The sequence below is a fragment of the Ceratina calcarata genome, unplaced genomic scaffold (assembly GCF_001652005.2).
Source record: "Ceratina calcarata isolate Rehan_Ccalc_2016 unplaced genomic scaffold, ASM165200v1 scaffold180.2, whole genome shotgun sequence".
Lineage (NCBI taxonomy): Eukaryota > Metazoa > Arthropoda > Insecta > Hymenoptera > Apidae > Ceratina > Ceratina calcarata.
The window spans coordinates 823,554-843,147 of record NW_017139431.1 but is presented as its reverse complement, the minus strand read 5'-3'; the positions used below and the strand labels follow the sequence as shown (position 1 = coordinate 843,147).

The 19,594-nt window shown below is 42.9% G+C and overlaps 1 protein-coding gene across 3 annotated transcripts in view; it reads right to left on the bottom strand.

Annotated features, from left to right (window-relative positions):
• Positions 1–19,594, bottom strand: part of LOC108633072 (lachesin) — an 83,338-nt gene that overhangs the window by 52,978 nt on the left and 10,766 nt on the right. For all 3 annotated transcript variants that reach the window (XM_026810884.1, XM_018038052.2, XM_026810885.1), the window contains exon 3: positions 3,743–3,921. In XM_026810884.1, coding sequence (XP_026666685.1) covers positions 3,743–3,921 — 179 coding nt within the window. The remainder of the gene's footprint in view (positions 1–3,742; positions 3,922–19,594) is intronic.

The following is a 19,594-nucleotide window of genomic DNA, read 5'->3' as shown; positions in this document are numbered from 1 at the left end:
GTCCGTGACGAGCATTCAATTGCGTCGCCAGCATATTTTCGCGCGGACGGAAAAAGAGAGGCGGGAAAAGCGGCAGGAAACGCGGTGTATTTCCGCTGGCTGATTATCTCCCACGGTGCAGCAGGTTTTTCGAACGAGAAACGAAAATTAATAGTATTTACGGCTGCCCGCGTACCATTCTCCTCCTTTCTTCTCTTTCTCTCTCGCTCCATGAATAATGCACCGCTGGAATTCGCGGGCCGTTCAATTTATGCACCGGAAAACGCAGCCGCTGAGAGAAGCGTATTCGTACTCGCGAGTCTTTGCACCACGCGGAATCGATCTAGCTGACCGATAAGTCTCACACTTTTTCACGGTGATCCATCATAACGCCGATGTTTGACCTGTCAGCTGGGTCAACAAATCGCGAGTCACTCTCGCCGTATAGCATTCGATTCTTCCTCCGATCTCAATTACATTGGCGAGAATAGATCGAACCGTGCTCCGTGCAAACATTACGTATAAGTATAAACAATTTTAGAAGTATAAAAATTTAAAGGGAATTAAAATATGCCAGAAGCATAAGAAAGTAGACATAATTATTTGTGAACATTTAATAACTGATTAATAAAATTGATAAAACATTCAAATTACCAACAAGAAATTTACATTGACACCTGAAAAATGAATAACAACGTAATGTATAATAAATCTGTTTGGGCTTCTGTTAATTTCATTTCTCTCGAATTCCGCGCTAGCCGGGATTTATGAGCGATCTACATATGTACATAAAAAAAAAAACACGCGTCGTGTGGCGAAAGTTACAAAAATGATTCATCGATTGCCAGGCGAGTTTACAAGTTTTATTCTACCGTTATCTATTGTCCTGTCGGTCGGCAAAATTTTCGAAACTCCGGCGTAGAACGAGTTTTTGAATCCGCCCGAACATTTAGTTCTCGTCTGGCCAGTGACTGGTTTATTCTACTGCAATCAATCTCCTCTTCCCACGTGTTCATTCTTGTATTGCCTCCGATAATCGTTCGATAAATGCGACTATAGACGTCTTTTTATAAATGCTTCAAATTCAATTCGAGATATACGAATGTGCAATCGGAGCTTACTTAGCGAAGCTGTATTACGTATTCGAAAGTTATACAGAGAATTTTGCATAAATAGTGAAACACGCCTGTTCCTGGCCATCCAGCGGACCACGAGAGTCAACAAATCGTCAGCCACTTTATGCTATTTGCCTCCGAAATTTGCGTGGAACATCGTCAAATATTGACCAAGAATAACTTGGCAAAGGGCAGAGTCTTAGTGAAAGTCGCTACTTCAACATCGTGACCGGTCTCCGATTCGCTATGATTAACATGAATTTTTCGCGGAACGCATGAGCCACCGCTTGTTGCTTTCGATCGTTCAAATATTTTCCAGACACCTTTTTTGTCGTTTAACGCCGCGGTGACTTAAATCGACGTTCGATTAAAAACAAATCGGTGGAACACGGGAGATATGTCGACGAGGGAGCGGGGAAAACAAAATAGAGAACGCTTTAACTAGGAAAAATTGACCAAAACCTAGGAAACGCTTTTAATCTACGCTGCACGCTAAACGAGAAAGAGAGAGAGAGAGAGAAGGGAAACGCGGGTACGATATCCGAACCCCGTGAAATATTCATGGACGAACGAACACGCGATATGATAGCGTTAACAAAAAAAAAAATCGTTTGATATGGATGAGAAGCAGTGACTTTATCGGAGCGTCAACTTAATGCTATCGAGTCTGGCAAACATCAAACGTTAATATAACTTAAGATAACCACGTTATTTTTTATCAATGATAAAATTCTGTTAATAAATAATTCCTTTGCAGTAACAATTAATAAGCACGGCGCGGCGCGGTGATAAATAATAATTCGTGACAAAAGCACAGGCTTCAGCGATTAATCAAATGCTAATTAAAAATGAACGGCGTTTCGTTAAGATGTCCAGATTAACATTCATTCGACTTTGAAATTAGCACAACGTTGGCATGACAGACTACCGCGTATTAATTTTCCATTACTCCCTCCAATCTTTGATCAACCAACTGGCCTCCGTAAAAAGAGAAAAGTCCAAAATCAAACGATGTGAAAAAAATTGGGGAAAAAATGTGATAGCTACAAAGAGAAGCTTTTCACTTTGATGTTAGCTTTGAAAAAGAGTTTTGAAATAACAGGTCTGACGTTCGACGACGGAGAACGAGATGATGCCAGTGAATTCGGCGCCGAGCCACCCTTAATCTAACGATTGTCTACGAGCAAAACGAATCAACCAGACGGGATTATTGCTGGCGCGCGACGATCCGTGGTTCCTCGTGAAATGATTATGATCATCGCTTAGCATAAATTTCCCCCGTTCTCTTTTATAGTCATGTTCCCTCTAACCCGTTCACCCTTTAGCCCGGTTTCTTTAACCGGCCACGGATCGATTTTCAAAACTTTTGCGTTCACGGGTTTGGCGAACGGAACGCCAAACGGCGTGAGACAGAATTTTGTACCGAGGAAATTGCTGACTACGGCGAATCGTTTATTACCACTTTCAACATTTTATGACGATGTCTCGAACGGTAATTGACTAACGGAATAGAAAAAAAAATGCGCGAAATCCAGTGGAAATCGTGAACATAAAACACAGAGAACATTATTTTAATTTTTTTAAAAACAGGACAACTTATTGAGAGAAGAGTATAAAGAAAGAAAGTATAAACAAAAAAGGATAAAGTTTCATGTATTCTTATTAGTTTTTCACAGAACAGGAGGGAATATTAAGATGGCAGTCAAGCTCTTTGATAGGCAACATGAACGCGGAGGCACGAATCTACTAACGATATACACGAGCACGCGTATTAGTCACGGGGCAAACGCCTTGATGTCTGTGTCTCACGTTTTGATCGATTGTCGCGAGCACGGCAGCTTACCTACGTATTGGTCTCTCTAGAAGCACCCGGTTTCGTGTTGGCTGCCTCCTAATCGTGTACGGCATATTTATTTCCCTGGTTCGTTATTGCGGAAACGACGATTTGTCACGGGCTGGTATTAATTACAGAGACCCCTTTGTACTTCGATAACAGTGCCAAAGGGCTACCGATGTCGCCGTAGCCGTGGTCATCAGAGACGCGAGACAACCTGTTTGAATAGAAATTGGCCTACGGAATGAGAACCGGGGGAAACTCCGGCAACTTCCGAATATTAATCGTTACAGTCTAGCCGCAACCGTGCATGTACTACGAAACACGTGGCTGTCCCGATCGAAACTCCTGTTCTCGTTGAGTTACGGGTCCCTTTAGCGTATTTCATAACACAATGCGGTCCTGGAGGTGCGCGCCGCACGAATATTCTAACGTTTTGGAAGATCCTCGAGGACTGGTTATGATCACAGACGTCTCGAGTACTAAAGAGATATACATATGTATAGCCAAATTTATTGGCCTCGGATAACATTTCCTATAAATGCAAACAGTGCAATGCGATAGTACTGAGAGATACGGATCCAAATTGATGTTGAGCGTCACAAATACAGCGTAACATTGATATAAGAAATATTCCATGATAAACATCTTGCAATTCAATGTAATTACAAAAAGAATGTTACAAAATATAAAGAATGTTACAGAATATTAAAAAATAAAGATGTATGATTGATATATAGAAGAAAGAGTGAATTGACAATTGGACTGAATAATGATTTTTATTTCGTCCAGGAAGAAAATTACTGCGGCTTACCACTTTATCTCTCAAGTTTCGCACACGACACGGCAGGTACACGGTTTGTCCAACGAACGCGCTGACGTTCGCTGCTGTCGGTTCGAAAACGGGCAAATCCCCTTCGGTTGAGTCATTATTGGCGTCGTTTGGCCGTCGTTGCGAGCCTTCCTTCGATATTTCGCGAAGCTGCACAGGCGCTGGAAGCAAAACAATTCGTTCACGGGATCGTGTTTCCAAAATGGTACCTAGTTGTTCTACTACTTGTCAGCAACGACCACAAGGCCAGTTGGCAGAGGAAAGATACAATCTACTTAGATACTTTCAGTGTTGGCCAAACTAAGCTAAATCTTTTTACAAGAGCTTAATCTCGTGATTCCTGCGAATGAATTCGTACACGACATTTCTGCAAACTAAGGGATTTCCTAAAAAGAAACTTTGCTCCTTCTCAAGAAGGAGATGGTAGTTTGCAAAATTCTAGCTGATTCGTGAAATCTACCCAACCACCACGTCCCCTTCCCCACCTCCCCTGTCGATAGTACAGCGTTGAAAGGAGCGTAGAAGAAAAATGGTGTCGATCTTGTTTGCTCATTAAACGTTTCACTTTCCACGGATTAATCTCCATTAGCCTTGGGAACGATGTCAAGCTTTGACCTCTCCTCTCCAATCTCTACCACGGGTTCCCTCTCTCGTTTTTCGACTTCTTCCGTACCCTATAGGTGGATATCAGGACACGTGTTACCGTAATCTCCTGGCAGTTCCGACGAACGAACTCGTCCATTCGAACGACCACGGAATCCATTCGGACGGGATCCCTTGTTAGTATACCCACGAACAATCTCTCCATCATCATCAATCATCATCAGAGCAACGCGGCGTGGGACGATACCCATTGCCGATTGACAGGGATTGATCCGGTTGGAAAGTTTGGAATAAAAACTTGGCCTGACCGGTTTTGCTGACGGAACTGGAACAAGTTTTCTTTGAAGTTTCGAAATAGGAAAGTGATCGGAGATCCACAAAAGAGCTGCCGCCGTCATTTCTCCTGAATCTTTGATAATTCGACCATACAGATTTCCTAAGGATTTTCAGCGAATCAATGGGGAAAGATTGAACCGCGAATGGGGAAACGTGGAAACTTTTATTATTTGGATGGAATGAAAAAGAGAATTTTATCCGGTTAAATTGGATCATTCCCTGCACCGCGGAGATGCGCTGTGCCACGCCGAATCGTATCAATCAACGCGGTGATACGAATTGGGCGAATCGCAGGCTTTCAAAATTGACAAAAAGAAAATCGAAATATAGGAAGGTAGCCAAAAGAGGGATAGAGATGGTTGAGAATGCTAACTGCATTCCCCTTTTACAGCCAGTGGATCACGAACGCGTTTTTCCTTCAAGCCGGAAACGCACCCGGATAAATTTAATTGGACCGGTGCCGAGCGTGTAGCTTGACGCTGGCGCTAGAAGAAAAGTGAGCAAAAGAGAGAGAGAGAGAGAGAGAGAGAGAGAGAGGCACTCCGCCGTGACGCTGGAGGTGCAAAAGTGCTATCGAATTATCAAACGAAGCCAACCAGAACGAGCCGCTGACATCGTAACTTGTTGTGCTGACCGTTTCGCATAAACAACGTTCTACCCCCAAACGCATAGCGGTATCCTCTTTCCAACATGCGCAGCCAGCCTCTCTGCCTGTCCCGGGATTCGGTCGAGAGAGGTGTCACGTTAACGTGTCACAGGCCGTTCTTCCCCCACGGGGGTAAGCTCAGAGCTACAGATAACGCCCGTATACACACCGGCACTCTGGCGTCATACAAATGACCAACTTCCCCTCGACTGGCTTCCAGTGTCGGTCGAACCCGTCCCACCGACCCACTGATAACTGCAGATTAATTGACAAAAAGCAGAGCTCGCGAATACGGATGATGTACATGGGCCGAGAATCGTCGTGCACCGTACTGCGGGTTTAGTTACACGCGTCAACCTCTACCACTTTATTCCGCGTTGCCCAGGGAGATGGGTCTATAATCGAAACGACGCGAATATATTGGAGGGGAGAAAGAGAGGAATACGGAATCCATAACTAATTGCCATCGTATAACCAAGAATCGTTGAGTAAAAACAGTGAACACAGTTTTTATAGTAAAACATTTATACTGATACTAAACAAAAAATTGCTATCTCTACGGTAATTTAAACAGAATAGAATCTCTCGTGGTATAAATCTTCAGTTAATAGTGCAATTACTCCTGTGAATTAAAACGCAGAATTGAAAACGATTACGAATTTCATGTCTTTTTTATTGTTCCGGTAGCGAACATTACAGAAGCCTCTTCTCCATTTAATACAGTTAAACTCGGAAATGAGAACAGCAGCTTACTTCAGAATTCATCCCTCGTGCCAGCAACACGCAAGCGAAAACGCGTTAACGATAGAAACTAAAGCCGGATTCCGATTAAATATCCTCTCATACGTGCTCGTCGTCTTAATCATAGCTCTCGAAAAAAGAAATCTTTGTGGCAACGCAGAACGAACGTGCCAACCGCTTTTATCTCGGCTGCATCGTTTGCCTCGTTCTCCGTCTGACCAACCACGGATTGCTTCTACTTTTTCAGCACGCGCGCCTACTCACGGAGGAAAAGCCCCGCGGACGAGTCATTCGTTTGCTACACCTTTTTCTTTTCCCTTCTCGCCCACCCCTCCCGGAGCTTTTGCCCGCCGCGACGCTTTATAATATTATAAACGGCACGCCGAGGCTCGGGAACGTTTAAACCACGAATGTTTCCTTTCTGCCTTTTGCCCAGCCGCAGGCTATTGTTCTTTGGAGGATAGTCGAGACATTTTATAGACGGCATCGAAGCAGCATCGTTTCCCTTTTTCCTTTTTCCCCTTTTCTTCCATGGCTTTTTCCCCTTTTAGAGCATCGCCCCGCGAGCGAAACGTCGCCAACAACTATAGCACGAGGATTTTGGTTTCATTGACATCAAAGCATCGGCCAAACGAATTGTATCGCGAACCCACTTACTCAATGAGCCAGCAATTAAAGAAGAATCGACAAACGTAATGATCCGAAATCACAAATGAGATTTTCAAAGTGTAACAATTAAATGTAAGAATGAAGTAATTCATAAGTGCTTTAGTGATCAAATACTGAAAACATAATCCAAAAAGTCTCTTTATTTCTCTAACATATTTTGTTCTTCTACGACTCCGACGTTTTACTCATTTAAACAGTTCTGAAATTAATTGATAAATATTCCCGAGTACTGAGTTGAGGATGTCTCGTTACGAAATTGTCAGCGCGTTCACGTTTGTTTCGTGTATTCTGCTTCCATTCTCGATGCATATATTCATCCTGCGGGATCGTATTTTAAAACGACATAGGATAAAGGAAACGAATGACAATTTAACGTCAGCAACGTAACCCGCGAATGTTACCTGCACAAAAGGAACGACGATTTTCCCGTTCCGTTTGCAAGGTAAGGGATCCGATAAAAAGGAAACGCCTCGGCGAATTTCCTTCGGCGTGTTCTCGATAAGCAGTACCGCAGTTCCGCGGAATACAAATATCGCGTTCGAATGGAGCGGCGACGAGCGAGGACGCGTATGTACGCCGGCATTAAGGCGAATTACTACGTGGTAAATCTCGCGGCGTTACGCTATCTTTCGTAGGCACTCGACTCGCCTCCACGAAATCTCTCCCCGTCTATTACGACCGGAGCTTTTTCCACCCCCCGGCAAACGACACTTTTATTTCCTAAAAGTGTTATCCCGATTTGCTCTCCGAGCGCCGCCTGCGTATTTCGTGAGTCTACACACTCTGCCCTAGCAGCCTTCCGTGAACCTGTGTCGTTTGCGTAAAACGATGACGAACGACCTTCAAATCCACGAAGGTAATAAACGAAGGGGGATTATAGAGAGCCCCTCCTGTGAAAACCGCAAAGGACGGCATTAACCGTGAGGATCGGAGTCCTTTGGAAAGGCTCTTGCAACGCGAATAATTCTATCGAATTTAAGATCCCATTTTCAGAGGAACTTTAGTAAAAGTAATTCGGCATCAAAAAACAGAATTGTATTCTGCATTTTTCCACAGAGAATATATTTTTGTCCAATGCTAAAAGAAGGCAGGAGATGTTTATGACCATATCAAGAGCGAAATTTCTATATCAATAACGTAACTACTTCTGCTCCCTTTGTCTCTTTCAATTCCACCTGTGATCAGACATGTTCACGAATTAATTTCTCAGCTTCTCGCATCATAAATCTCCACCGAAGAAGAAGACACCGAAGAGAAGTAGCCGAAACGTCGAAGACCGAGCGAAAGGAAAAGTGGAAAGGCGAATCGGGTCGAATTGCGTGGGTACAAAACTACAAAGCAAAACGGTCGTTAATCTTACGTCTGCCTGGAATCGTGCGGCGGTCTACCGCTCTTAAACCAGACGAACCCCGCCTCCACCCCTCTCGGCATGGGCACAGTTACGTTCCGCCGCTCGAAACAATGAGGACGAAACTTTACGGTCGCGCTAGGCCGCCGGGAGAATCATATATTTTCGCCGCAAAGCTCGTAAACTGCGGTCGCCCTTACCAGTCGGCACCGTCGTTGCGGCCCGGTTGCGTGGCCGCTACCTAACGCTGCTACACGCGACAACGCCGTGTCACCGTGTCACTAGCCAACGACTCCGCGTAATTCCCGCGAAAGTGTAAATTTCATTGCCGATCTTTCCTGCGCGCCGGCACGAAACACAGACCACAACAGGTGAAGAAACCAACGGGACGTCTTCTTTATTTTACTATAATAATATTAGATTGAGAACGGATGTTAATTAGAATTCATCAATTCTATATTATAATGGATACAAGAATTGTAAATACATCTTCTTATAGAATGAAATTAAATGTTTATTTGTCACGCGAATGAAATATTATAAGCCTTTTAAATAACAAATCTTCCGTGCAATAAAATTACAAAGCTGCAGAAAATTTGCATATTACGTCATCTGTGAAAAGAATAGTCACCCTCAGAGATTTCCGGGTCTAACAACTGTACAATGTTGTACCCCGTTTTCGCAACATGAATTGTGTTGCGCAGCAATTTTAGTTGTCACGAGAGAAATCTGCGACGACGAAGGTAGTTGCACCATTGTTTAGGAAACTGGGCCACCGTCATCGACGTAGCAAGGGCCTAGATATCCAGTTACAACGTGAAGTAATTCCAAGACAGCACACATTTCCTGATATAATAATAGTTCCTGATAACAACGGATGCGGCATTCCGATCGTCAAGCATTCATCGCGGCGAATAGTTACGCGGAAGTCGAGGCTCGAATACGAACCCGCGATGGAATACAAGCTATCCCTGCAATTTCAGAACGTTTACGACGTGGGAGGGACAGGTCCCTGTGCAATCGTCTTAATCTTCGAAATTTCTATCGTGACCTCCTCCGCACGCTTGCAAGTTCACTGAACTTCGCCGCAATTCATTTCCATACGATGCATTTCAACGCGCTGAGTTGAACTGATAAAAAGTCCTTTTTCATATATTGAAAGGTTATAGAAAGTTCCTGCTTTGATATTGCAGGATTAAAAGAAAATAGTAACAAATAAATTCTGAAAATCGTTTTACAAAATAATATTAGTCGATTTACTCGATTGTATTATAAGGATATACCAGTGTTTCTCCCTGGGGGATGGGAAGAGTTTGATGAGGATTCCATTCTATTTATATTTTATTATGAATTAATTTTATTCTTCGTTTATTATTATTTTGTTTATATACTAAAAAAAGGAAAAATAAATATATTTTGATTGTTATTAAAGTATATGCAACTTTTTTACGAGGGGTACTCAGTATTGCGAAAATTATAGAAGGCGCAGATGTTGAGAGTTTAGGAAACATTGCGATATACTGATAATTAAATTATATTACGGAATACGATAGCGAAACGGTAGAAATCCCGATCGTGCATACGTTGAAATTTATATCATATTAAATTAATCAATCTTCTCTGATCCAACACAAAAGGTTGATATTAATGTAAAAATATGTTGTTACATAAAATTCATTTAGTTCACGGTTAATGGCGCTTCTATGCCGTGGATGGATACATACATTTCCTGTGCACTTCGCAATTGTACATCGTCGCGAGAGTTACACGAGAGCGAACGTTGTTTTCCGAATTAATTCACGATAATTGTAGCCGTCGCTAATTCGAGTACAGATCATCGAGTCTGGTATGCGCGAGAGTTGCACCGTGCATTACATCTGTAAATATGTAGTGGGCATGTACTTGCCTCAGTAGTAGAAATACGCGAGCACGGAGAACTTTGACAAGGAATTACAGAGTCGCGGATCAATTCCACGCAGCGGCAATTAAGGGAAACTGAAATTTCCCGAGACGAGGGCTGTCAGTGCAGCTGAGAACACGATGTAAACACAACGTTAAGCCTTCGCCCGTCCGTCACGTGCATTGCACGGCTAAAGGAGAACGGCCGCGCACGCCACGTGCTCGACACGTGTACATTCGCAGTTTCCACGCGTGCTGCACGCATCCCATCGCGACGTACATACCTCTGCATAAGTACTGGTACCGTTCACAACGTCTCACAACTCATTGCGCCGCGCCGGCTCGTGTTACGGATTATAAACGTCGCGTAATTCGCGAAGAGACGGGGGACCACCGCGCCCGGTTCTCTGGCGAAGTGAAATTTGCCAGTCACGCCACATTATACCATGTAAAACACCGCCTTTACCCCGTGCCATGCCGCGAGGACGATGTCCGTAGGCTAGAGAGAACCGCGTTCTTTTTCAGCCCCACACCCTCCGCTGGTTCATAACTCGTATAATTCCTCGTAGTCTTTTCTTTTTAGCTGCGGTTGGTCTTATTTTCGCGTGCACCACTTGATTCCGGCGCCGAGGAAGCGCCGCGCGTTTTGTAAAACGCGTTCGACTAAATTAACTTCTAATGACGGAGAATTTTGTCTCTCTGCTCTTATAACGAACAACGTTATCGTCCTTTGATGTCGGGAGTAGGGAAAAGGCACATGTGCATATATAGGTACAACAACTGTTCATATTCTTTCAATTAATTACCGATGACGAGGTTACAAGAAAATCATGAAGGAAGTTGGTTATATGAGGCAAAACGCGAGGGGAAATTGACGTAGCGCTGGGAAAATGCGGGAAGCGAAGGGAAAGTGGACGACTTTAGTCAAAGAAAGATAGTGCTGGGAAAGTGTAGGAAGCGAAGGAGAAGTGGAAGACTTTAGTCAAAGAGAGATAGCGCTGTCTAATAAAGGTGAACTAAACTAGACCTCCTCAACTTTATAAAAACGACAAAGGGTGAGTTAAATGGGGTAAAGGAAATACGTCGAAATAAAAAAAGAAAGCGAAACGAGGATGTTTTCTCCAGTGGCTAAAACAAATATTTTACGTACGTTTTATTACCCTGCGGAACTCCGGCTATTTTTGCATTGGTGTTTGCAACAGACTATAAAATTGGTGTATAATTTCTCTTGCAACAACTCATTTTATAATTTATCGACGAATTTCTAGCATACAAAGCGAAGGAATCATGCAACGTTATTTATGTACAGTATAAGTATTATTTCAGTTCGGTTTCTTATCATAAAATGTCTATTTAAAAATATCTGCGCGATTTTATGACAAGAAAAAAAATAGTTCGAGCGTTCGAAATTAATTTCGTTAAGGGATGAAAAAATGAAAGAACCTGCTTCCTAAAAAAATAAATGATTGCCTAAAAATATTTACGGGCATGGTCGCTTGGGAATTATGATCAAATTTGTCAGTGAGGAGTTGAACAGAAAAGGTATGATGAAAAGAAAGACATGGAAAATGAAAAAGGATTAGGAAATGCAAATGAATAAAGGAGAAAAAGAACAGAGAGGTGGGAAGGGGTGAGAACGCGGTGAGGGAAGTGTGAAACGGCGGTGGCGAGAAACTTGAAAAATGCGAGGAAGGCTTTCTGGGTTTCGTGGATGTAGAGTAGGTGGCAGGTAGCCACACTTCTAAAGAGAAGAAATCACTCGACCGAGTCCGGTCTCCTGCCCTTTTTTTCCTTTATTTGCCTAACGATCCGTTGAACGGGCCGTTCCTGTCCGTCAGAATGGGGGAACAAGATATCTCAACGTCGCGTCGGAACGAAAGCTGTCCGCTTTCCGGTGAATTTTTTCGCTCCATGAAATTAATGCGCGGTGATCAATCAGGCGAGCAGGTCCGGCCGATGTACATTTCGCGAGACGCATATCGCATAACGACTACCATAATTGAAAGTTAAAGATGCAAGAATATAAATACAAAAGATTTCCTTTCAAAATTTATCCCATTCCGATATCCGAATTGAAATTTTTCACCTGATATGAACAAACGATGAAGTGATCCACACGCCATTGAATAAAAAATGACCTGATTTTAATTAACCAGGTAACTCCTCGAGAACGACGCTTGCCCTTTTACGAACATCTACGAATCGCTCCTAAAATCACGAGTTACGTCGACCTCTTTTCAAACTTTCGTAAATTGATCGAACTTACTTTGAACAACTTAATTTTCAGCTTTTCCACCACAGAGGGACCCAAATAAAACATTGAGACTGTACGCTCACCGCTAAATCGAGTGGTCCGAAAGAGTTTATGAAGCGAACTGCAGTTTATCTGGAAAAATGGTTAGCAATTTGATCATGAAAATTGCAACGAAACGATGTGGACGTAGTCATGCTGTAAGATTCAAATAAATCTATAAGGAACTACACATATCGAATTTTTTTTTTCCTTTTTCCTACTTCTTTCTCTTATCCACTGTTCTGTAGTGGTACAATTCTCTGTGCTCTTGCGTTTGTACAGTTTATTGAAAAAGCTGAACAGACGAGAAGAGCATCAAAGTTCGCAATTTGCAGCAAGTGGCAAGTCGCATCAGGTCGAAAGTTCAATCTCGCCTCCGCTCGCATTTCGACTGATATTTTGTTCGCTGAGTTCTCTTTCCCTTCTTCTCTCTCTCTCTCTTTCGGCCTCTGTCTTTCCTCCCTTACGAATTGATTTCTACGATCCAACTTTTATATCGCCGGCGGCGGACGCGGCGCACAAGCGCTCCGTTCGATTTCAATAAAATTAATTACAAACTATCGGGACAGAGACGTCCAGGCGAGACCCGTCTTTAATTAGTTTTTCGCAGAAAGCGATTAAATGACGCTATACCTGCTGTTTGTCATTGATTTTGGTAATTCTAATAATCGAATGTTCATTAAAATATAATAATAAATAATTGTTCGCTAAATAAATATGTCACCGTAAAAATAATTATTTGAACGAACTGAAATATTATAAGATAGATGAACTTTATCGAGCTTTGAAGAGTTACTTGTATAGTAGGTCAGGAAACTTAGGTTTTATGAATAGTTTTAAGAAAAATCGACGACGCAGACGCGATTATCGGTTTCATTTAAAGGTAGATTAAGATGGATGCACGTAATAGTGAGTAAATTGAGGATAAATTACGGAGAGAGATGCGACGGGGTAGCCTGCTATCTCTTTCGTTCAGAGGATTACTCGCTCGCAATGCAGGGAGTCATTAACGACAATTGACCCCTCCGTATCTAATGTAAATTTCAAGGCCGTAAAGCTTGATCGACAAGTGACACAGCAGACGCTGTCGCACGAGACTGTGTACCAAGAATACATTGTACAATTCGCTCGAATGAAACTGAGAAAGGAATTTTTAATTCTATTCCATTTCAGTTCATTCCATTTCATTCCAGGCATCACATTTCTTGTCCATAAATAACAGACGACTAATTACACAGAGATAATTATAAGTGAAATTAGAACACACACAAAGAGTCAGAAATGCGAATAGTGGTAGCGTCGTTTATTTGTAAACCTTTGTGAGATTATACTTCCTGAACCTCAGATAGCGGAAATGGCAAAATGGAAAAAGGAACGTAACAGAAAGAGAAAGATGCACGCGCAGCACCATGTGTGACTTGCTCGCGAGAGTCGTATGACGAACGCGCATACCAAATAATTTATTTCTGACCATGAATGAATGTGTTGTGTGCGTATGTGTACACGCAACCACCTACACGAGTGTCAGCGTCCCAAAAGGAGGCAAGGATAATACCATCGTTCTAGCCAAAGTGCGAAGCTCGTCCCTTCAATTAGCTCCACAATGCAATTACCACGGGTATTATTCCATTACGATGCCTGTTGTTCCAGTAATTTAATCATTGCGCGCGCTACCTTCTAATGTATTACACTGAAAACCGGAGGGACAAGAGAAAGCAGAGAACTTCACCAATTTTCACACCGAATACAGGACAAAATTTAAAACAACAAAGCTGTTTCTCTAGAAGAAAATTAACATTTTAGTTTTAGTATCCACATCACCTACCACCCTTCAAAATTTCAAATCGATCGGTAATGATCATCGGAATTATATTAAAAAATAATCTCTGAGAGAGGACAAAAGTATGTCTATATCTACATCACGTTTTTATTTATTCGCATTCGTCTGACATCGAATTCGTTAAACGACATACAGTATCATAAAAAATATCGTACGAAGAAGTCGCGGTAAGCTTCGACTTGAAATGAGAAAATAGAGGCGGAAGGCGAGCAGGAAGACACTGTCGGGATCGAACAGCATTAGAAGCGAGATCAGCTGAGCGTATAAATATCGGTGAACGCAGCGACCAGGGAGTTTCCAGGGTTTCCGTGTCTGCTAACCCGTGGCGACGGGCAAAACATTCACGGGGGACCCAGAAACCGAAAATGTCTGTCGCCCGGCCATTTTTCACTTTTATACCCGTTACCAGGATGGTCCGGGCGCGGTGAATGCATAAAAGTAGAACAAAAAGGGGAGGTTAACGTGCACGTCCGACTCGACGTATCCTGTACCAGTCGTAGGATGGAAGAAGAAGAAGCGGTAGCAAATGCTTTCCGGAAACCCATTGGCCTGTCAGCACGAGCGTATCGAGGCGAAATTGTGAAAGAACGAAAATAAAGACGGGACGCACGGATAGGGACAGGGAAGGACGTCGAGGGATGCGTGGATAGAAAGTCACGAGAGATTCGAAAGGATTGGATGGCAAGGATTCCGCCAAGCAAGAGACGAACGGAAGGAGAAGAAACGCGGCGGAAGAACGAAGGGCGAGAGGAAATGCAATAAGAACTGGGGTCACCGATGTGGGAGGAGCCAGCACTATAGATTGTGGCAAAAAGGTAGAGGGAGGAAGCAGATAAATAAGTAAGGTGGAACCGTAAAGGAGAAAAAATTGCGCGGTTCCGTAGCCGGAATCACGCCCTCGTTTTCACCAGATGCAATTCACCGAGGGCGTATCGGTGACTAATTTTAGATAATAGCAGTTTGCGCACTCTTCTGCTCCCAGCGGAGCGCGGGGAGAAGCATTGGAAATAGATACGGCGCGCAGTTTCCCTCCCCTGCTCCTCCACGCGTCGTTGCATTGAATGCATTTCGCGAACAACGATGAATCAAATTCCGTGAGAGTAAATCGATCCTCGGAGGAAGTGGAAGCAATGGAGCGTTTCGTCGTCGATGAAATGATGATATTCCCCGGGACCGACGACATCTGAGTCCGTCGAGATTCTCAGCAGAAGAGACGGATAGAGACGTCAGTAAAAACGTGGAACTCGATGACGGGCAATCGGTTCATCGCACTAATCCGAGCCCCGGCGTGCACAAACAGGAAAACATTCGTTTGTTCGCGGCGCTCCAGAATACATAAGATGCAGCCACGCATGTCTATACGTCGGAGCACCCACCCACGCGTGCACACAACAGGCGGCATTGTGTATACACGCGGGGCAACTCTAAATCACGGCGTCAAAGCCGAATTAACAGTCCGCAGCCTCTGCTGCGGCCCGTCACGTTTCCAAGCCTTCCACAACCCCTGCGTTACATACCAGATACCGTACCGTCCCCTTCTAGTCACGCTCTCGTCTAATGGATTCGTTCAAAAATATTTGAAATCATCAAGGTTCATACGGCAATCTAATTATAACTAAGATTTCAAGAATTTTAAAAATAAGAAGAGAACACACTATATTAGTGTTAATAAATAGTATTAAATTGATTCTTCTCATATGTTTTTCTATTCGAAATATTTAAATCGTCAGAAAATTTGCATACAGGAATGCCGAGTGTAACCAGTCATCGCAAGACAGACGACGGATTCACAGACAATTAGCTGTTCGATGTGCACGTATGCGACGCACCTGACCCGAATTTGATTTGTCCGGATGTTGCGGGATATGGCTGGATTACCGGATGTGTCGACTATCATGCCATAATTTCGTCGACCCTGTTTGTCGGGTGATTTCATGGTGCCAGCGCGCTGTTTGAGGGGTGGGACAAACGCGGCCGAAGGGTAGACGTTATGAGGGATTAACCCAGTCGAACCCGTGAAATTTGTCTTTGATATCGAATCAATAAAATGGACGCGGTAGAACGGAATGGAGAGAGAATTAATTAAGAGGTCAAATATTTGATATTCGTTTTGTTTCTGGCACCGCTCACCGTAAAATTAAATTATTCCATTAAGAGAGCTCCGAAATAATCAGGCGTTACATTTCAATAGACATTACCATATAGAATTCGATGCAGGTGCGTGTGTTTATCCATCGCTTGGGTTTTCAGATAATTTATAATAAATTCGGAAAATTATGTTGTACTTGTACGAATCATGGTAATGATTGCAGAGGATGTAAAAAATACATAATGGTTTTCCGCTTGGCGAAATATTTACACCTGTTAAATGTAATTACGATAATTAATCGAGCCAACGAGAATGTATCAATTTCTTGATTCATTAACAAATTAGAGATCGTTTAATTTCAGTTATCGAGTCGCCTTTATCGTACAGCAGTTTCGTTTCTCTTCGTTAACGTCATCAGATACCGCGTAACGATAAGAACTTACGATTCTCCCTAGTTATGTATGTACGTTTTCGATACGCGGCTCGTGGCGCAATTTTCCCCGGGCGCAATGACCATGCGAGACACGAAGAATTCCCGTATCGGTGGAACACCGCCGACGCGACGGTTCGTTATTGCAGCCGCGAAAATTCGTTTTAATTGCGTGAACGATCGTGAAAGTCGATAACGGGGCAGATAGGCATACGCGGCGTGTTCGGCTTTTACGCCGCGTAATCCTCGGCCGGGACACGTGTAAAAAGAATCGATCGGAGCAAAAATGGTGGCAAAACGTCCGACTGTGGGTTCATCTGTGGAAACAAAAAATGTTTCCGGCCTCTCACTTTGCGTGAGGAGTATCTGCCTTTTCTCTTTTTCCCTTCCACCACGATAACAATAATTATATTCCCCTACGGTTCGCGTTGCCTGTATGCACGCCCCGGCGCGATGCTTGTAAATTCACTTGGCAAGGTTTTGATTTGATAATTTTTATTCGCCGTGGATAAATAAATTATACGTATATGGAAATGAAAGTGTACAGGCAAACGCGGTGGCAGCTGGACTAAATAAATTCTTTGTCGCCGCCGTCCGCTCCCGATGCCCGTTTTTCACAAATAAAATGCAATCTAGAATATTACACATATCGCTCCGGTTACTGAACAAACAAAGCTGCCCGGTGTATGAAAACAGAGTTATTACGAGCAATGTAAAAAGAGAGAGAAAGAGGAAAAAAACATTGAGTAACGAATTTGTTCGCGCAGAAGTCACGTACACCCTGTTTTTCACCGACACCGAGAAAATATTGTGAATTCATTTACTTAAATGACATCATTTATTAAGCTGTTCAACTACTGCGTTTACGGAGGTCTATCAATTACGCGTTATAAGAATCTCTGACGCTTTTAATTATCTCCTCGTCGAGGTGCTTATTATGTGAATTCTTCTTTTAACGTGAAGTTAATTATGTTTCGTTTTGCTTCGTCCCTTGCTCGACAACCGCTTTCTTACCATCTTTTAACATTCAGAAATTGTATAACGTGGCAACCATCACATTAATGTGTCAAGTTTTTACGAACACCCGCTAGAACAGTAATTTATGTAGTAATACTAGTTTAACGAATGTGCATCAACGTGTACCATACTCCGGTTCCCCGTACCCGAAAAAATAGAAACCATTTATCTTTGAGAGGGATCGTTAATGTGAGAAGAATTCGTTGAACGGAACGATGGAAAGAAGCATGTCTCGCTCGAAGCCGGTTGTAAAAAAGCCGGAGCGGAGCGGGTGGTGATCGGCCCGCGAAGCTCGACCGAAATTGGCTGGGAATTGGGTCGTTTGGGGGGTTGTGTAAATCCGCGAGACCATAACGGGCTGGAAAACGAGAACTCCCGTTCAAGTTTCGTTAGCACTTGAAACTCCGTCGAACGGTTTCTAACTACCTGAAGGAGGAGAAATCCAGGCTGCATGTTCGCCTCGAACGAGGAAGCCAACTCTCGATGTTGTCTCCGAAAAATCTAACACTCTCGGATAACTAACTTTAACCCCCCCTCGTAACGTCACGCAACTTATTAGAAGCAACATGTTCAAGCGATCAATTATTCTAAATTAAACCTTATGACATAATGGAATGCTAATACTTAATTTAAGAATATTTTAAAGTTGAAATAACGTCAATTTCGAGGATATTATTTAAGATATACAATAAAAAGTATGCAAAAGTAAAATTTATGTAATTATCATTTTTTTTTAAAAGTTCATTGCTTCAAATATTGAACACAGCTTCTTCTTACATGCCTTGTGTCAAGCGTTTGGTAGAAATCTTACGGGTCACACAACCTTAAGAGTGAGTCAGTATAAATGGCAGAGAAATGTAAAAATAAGCAAAACTCAAAGTGCAATATACAAACGGATCAAAATGTTTGGAATTCATGACTTTAATGGATGGCCATACGAATATCGCGAGAGCGTAGGACATGGGATGATTCTGCATTTACTGTTACATTCGTGGCAACGCGAACTCAGTGCATAACTTCGTTAATGAAACGCTGTTGGAGAAATTCGCGGTCGCGTTGTCGGTGCTTTTCGCCGGATTGAATCAATTCGTCGGCGGGATTGCAGCGAGATAAAATAACAATGGAACGGATGAAACGTCGCTCGCGGTGACTTAATTTCAAGGGTAAATCCGGGACCCAAGAAATGCCAATTTCATTTTCATTATTTTCTTTGAATTCTCCGTGTCGCGGAATGATTAGTACAGGACGGATAGCATGAGACAATAAAGATATTTCATTATTTAATTTATGCTCGATGTGAAGGCACTGACAATCCATTTTATATTGTCCTCAGGGAAAAAAGCTTAATTTAATCCGACTTTAGCAAATAATGGAATTAAAAGTTTATACCTCGAGCCGTCTCGTAATTTTTGTTAATAATAGAAGAATCATATTTCAGTAATTGAATAGAAGAAGTTGCTGTGATTCCAATATTATTGCGAATACAATATTAGCATAAAGCTCCTTAAACTTAGAGAAGAACTTAGAGGGAAACTTATGAGACCACAACGGAGATTAACACGCATCGAAGCAAGCAACAAGTAACCCCTCCGTCTCCCTTTCCTGCAACGACCGGTCCTCCCTCTCTCTCCCTCTCTCTCTCTCTCTCTCTCTCTCCCACGATGTACTCTATTCCGACACAATCGAGTAGACTTTTAAGCGCTTCTGCCGCGGAGAAGATTGCGAAATGGGGCGCGGCCGGTCACCCGGATTCTCGAGTGCAATCCGAAACGTTCCGGACGACTTCTAATTAGAGTGGCTCGTCTATCTATCTCTAGAGATCTTGCGCGCCGAAATTTTCGTTTCTGTCATCGTTCACCGCGCCAAGCTGAAGAAAACGACGCGGTGGGACGACTCGAAAGACGAAGACAGAAGGAGAGAGAG